Source organism: Echinops telfairi, unplaced genomic scaffold, assembly GCF_000313985.2.
Source record: "Echinops telfairi isolate 266 unplaced genomic scaffold, ASM31398v2 ScPeMD7_9;HRSCAF=40, whole genome shotgun sequence".
NCBI classification, from domain to species: domain Eukaryota; kingdom Metazoa; phylum Chordata; class Mammalia; order Afrosoricida; family Tenrecidae; genus Echinops; species Echinops telfairi.
Window position 1 is genome coordinate 79,984,087 of NW_022103906.1, and position 4,188 is coordinate 79,988,274.

The 4,188-nt window shown below is 46.3% G+C and overlaps 1 protein-coding gene across 1 annotated transcript; it reads left to right on the forward strand.

Annotated features, from left to right (window-relative positions):
- The first annotated feature begins 3,124 nt into the window (after window positions 1–3,124).
- On the forward strand, window positions 3,125–3,496 carry LOC101645560 (ribosomal biogenesis factor-like). Its single transcript, XM_013004307.1, has one exon. It carries the CDS (start codon window positions 3,125–3,127, stop codon window positions 3,494–3,496), a length of 372 nt encoding a protein of 123 aa, XP_012859761.1.
- The last annotated feature ends 692 nt before the right edge of the window (window positions 3,497–4,188 follow it).

Here is a 4,188-nt window from a genome sequence, read left to right on the forward strand (position 1 = left end):
GGGCTTATCCGAGAGCTCAGAACAGTGCGGAGTAGGGTAGGTGGCCTACTTTGGAAGACTGCAAAGACGGCGCTAACTTTCCACCTCCGTGCCAGCCCCACTGCCACCGCCAGGCCACTTCTGTGGGACAGGATGTGACACACATCTCCTTTGGGGACCCTAGGTCAGCTTTGGAGGTGTAGCCTGAGGGAGGCAACTGTTCAGTTTCCCCATCTTACAGCAACCATGACGCCTAGCTCTGCCCATGAGAAAAGGCCTGGAAATCACCTAGTTCCCCACCTGGCACATGGGGGTAGCAATCCCCTGACCTCCCCCTGTTTGCTCAGTGGGCAGAGAACCATGGTGTAAATCACCAGAAACAGCCAAGTCAGCTGAAGAGGTGGGCCCGGGTGGGAAAAAGAGGTAACAGAGACAGAAAGTCATACAGTCAGGCCACTTGCCAGAGTGCCAGCGGTCCAGGAGAGGGAAATGGGGCCCAGAGAATGGAGTAGGCACCAAGGAATTCTCTGGTGGAAAGGAGAAGGGGCCACAAGATAGAGTGGTAAGAGAGGTGGCCCGTCCTCCTTGCTCCCCAGGTTCTGAGAGAGAGTGAGAAGCTACAGTCGAGACAGTGTTTTGGTCTTCTCAGCCAAGAGGCCCAGAGCATACCCCAGATAGTTCAGTGTTCTGGCGCTCCACTCCCTGAGCCTGGCCCAAGGAAAGTGGCCTGGAGCCAGCCGTGTAAGGGGAGACTGGTGATTCCTTTCACAGAGCAGGTCCCAACCATGGGTCCAATTCCAGGAAGTGACAGTAGCAAAAAGCAACCCCCCCATCAGTCCTGCCCAGGGCTGGGGAAGAGAAAGACCTAGAGGGAACTAGAGAGTACGGAAATACATTTTTCCCCCTAGATCTTAGAAGAACCCTGGTGGTGTAGTGATTAGGACTGGGCCACACTCCACAAAGTACCAAGTTTGAAACCACCAACTCTGTAGGAGAAAGATGGGGCTTTCTACTCCCTTATACATTTACAGTCTCAGAAACTCACAAGGGCAGCTCTACCCTATAGGTTGGCATCCACTCAATGGCTGTGAGTTTGGTTTGGGGAGATTGACTGTTGGGGGCAACCTGTTCCCAGACAGCTGGGGACTGACTCTCTAGCTGGACCTGCCAGCCCCTCCTTTTTGTCGACACCTCTCACGAACAAAAGCTGATGGAGTAGTCCTTGGGCACTCAGCCCTTTGGGGGCGATAGTGGAATGAACAGACACAGCCAGCAGGGCTGCTGCCTGCAGGCAATGTGCTGGAGAAGAACTCACACATCAGGAATGGCAACGCACATGCAGGAGAGCATCTAATTATGAGCTAAAGGGTGGGTGTGAGCTAAGCTTTGTAGAAACTGGAAGGAGGCCAGGGAGGGATCCAGTAGCCAGGGACACTCCGTGGAGAAGGTGGAACTTAAGGATAAGGACTTGGATACCGGGACAAGTTGGTCTTGCTCTCCTGGAAGGTTCGTGTTAGAAAACAATGTTCCTTTGTTGCCATAAAGGTACACAAAGCTTGACATCTGGAGACTTTTCATGTTATATCTCATACTTGCTTCTCACAAGCCCCTTAAGCAATAGTTTTTGCTGTCAGAATGATATAGTCCAAGCTCCCTACAGGACTTTGGGAAAAATGAATCCTAAAGAGGAGGGGTGAGCAGCTCAAGGTTGTCCAATCAGCAAAGATGCGACTGATGGCTGAGGTGCAGAGGGTCTTTCTAATGACCTCGTAGGCATGCAGAAGCTGACCATGAGAAAGGAAGACCCCCCCAAAAGAATTGAACCATTTGGAGTATATTACGAACTGCCAGAAGAAAGAACAAATCAGAGAAGAAATAAAACTAGACAGCTCCTTAGAAGTCAGGGTGACTCGTCACCAAGCAAGGCTAATTTTCTAGAACAGAACTCCATGTTTAGTAAAGGATAGGATCAATGAAAAGGAGGGACGCCTTCAGACACAGTTGCTCCAACAATGAACTCACGCATATCATAAAGATGGTGCCGGATCGTGTGGTAATTACATATTTCACATCAACTTGAAGATATATAGAAGTATAGGGGTGGACTTTAGTTTGCCAATCAGGTCACAGCCTGATAGAGCCTCCTTATGGGCATGGCCTTCTCAGAAGGAGGGCCCTGGGAACCTCCCCTTTTCTCTCTGCCTCCTTTCTGGCTGACCCTGATTGCTGCCCTGGAGATGCATCCACTGCCATTAGATCCACAAGACTTTGCACCGACTGCCTGTAACATTCCTGCGTTCTGCAGCATCACATGTGGCTGCGTGAGTCTGAAGAGGGATTTGTGGGCTAGATTCAGAATTATGGACTTGAGTTGGACTGGGCTGGGATGTTTCCTTGATAAGCAATTACTTCTTGATATAAAGCTCTTTCTTACACATATATGAGTGTCACTGGATTTGTTTCTCTAGTTAACCTGGCCTAACCCAGATTGGACAATGTTTCTGTCTGTTATACATGTAAGGTCATTCTGAGTCAGCTAACCAGAACAACTAGTTCTAAGCCTGTAACTCAGGTCTAATTCTTTTAGTTGATTGGGCTGTCCAAAAACTACATAAATGAAATTTTATTTTCATTTTTGTGGAATCCTTGCTTATAAGAGAGAATGATACTGAAACTTAGCAACAACATATGAAAACTCAGGAGAGGGAGGAAGGGTGGGGGAGGGAGAGGGAAAAATGAGGAGCTGATACCAGGGGCTCAAGTCAAAAGCAAATGATGAGAATGATGAGGGCAACAAATGTACAAATGTGCTTGTGATAAGAGTTGTCAATAAAATGATTAAAAATAAAAGGACATCCAGGACAGGTAAATCTATAGAGACAGTAACTGTCTGTACACCTGGGGCATGGCAGGGGAGGTTGGGGGGAAACAGGGAGCTAACGAGTCCGAGGGGACAATGCTATAAAATTGATTGTGGTGATGACTGCACAACTCTTCTTAAGATGAAGAAACAATTAAGTTGTATGCTATGTGACATATATGCCAATAAAACTATTTTCTCTAAAAAAAAATGAAACGGACTAACTTTATGTTTTATTTTTTACAATAAAGGAGGCATATGATCATCATAGAAAATTCAGACAACATGGCTGATCCTGACAATGGCATCCCTTGGGTCTTGACCAGCTGGACACGTGCACCAAAGACAGAGGCCAAGAACAAACTAAGAGGGCAGAAGGCCAGGAATGTCTTCCGCATAGCGAGCCACAGAAACCTTAAGTATAAAATCAAAGCCAAGTCAGTTAGCACGAATCTTAGGAAGATAAACAATGTGAATGATGAAAATAGTGAGGGAGTAAATAAAGTTTTTCTCAACATACAAGAGGAACCCACACACTTCTCAAAAGGTCTTGCCCTTGAACATCTGCAGAAACAACTGGTCCCTCAGCAGCATCAAGAAAATGGATCAGTTAATGCTGCCGAGGCTACAAGTTTAGTAGCCCAGTTATACATCTAATTCTGGGGGGGCGTAAGCCAATAAATATAATGTTTTATACTCCCCCAAAAGAAAGAAAATATGGATAAGGAGAAACTGTTTTAATTATCCAGAATAACAGCATCCAGTTCATAGACCTTTTACATCTCATTAAGAGTTTATCTTATGCACAGGTAGTGTTAGCCCCAAAGCAAATTCCCTGGTCTTCAGGGTGCTGTAAGCACCATCAGGAGGAGCATGTTAGGCACCACAGTGTGGCAGAAAGTGGCATACATACAAGTTGCAGGTCAAAAATCGAGGATCAGATTCCGGGCCCATCACGATCCCCTGCGGGATCTTCCGTAAGCCTCCCACAGGGTTGTTTCTTCTTCGCAGAATGACGAGGTCACAGCGATCCACTTCCAGGTCTGCCGAGATGCCTGGTTTGGGTCTGGATCTCAAAACCAAGCATGAGACGCGTGGAACTATTAATGAAAAGAAACGAGTATTTTTTAAAAGGTATCTTTTTTTTTTCCTTCAAGCATGTAACAGCATATTAAAATAAGCCTCTGTCTTTCTCAGACTTCTGGCTGGGCCTCCAAAACTAAAAGCAATGGGTTCAAGTTTCCCCATAGCCTACTGTATATACTCGAGTATAAGCCGAGTTTTTCAGCACATTTTCTTAAAAAATCATTTTATTAGGGGCTCATACAACTCTTATCACAATCCATACA

What these genes read in the sequence shown, in the direction of transcription:
- LOC101645560 (XM_013004307.1), top strand. Translation starts at nt 3,125, where the DNA reads ATGGCTGATCCTGACAATGGCATCCCTTGGGTCTTGACCAGCTGGACA.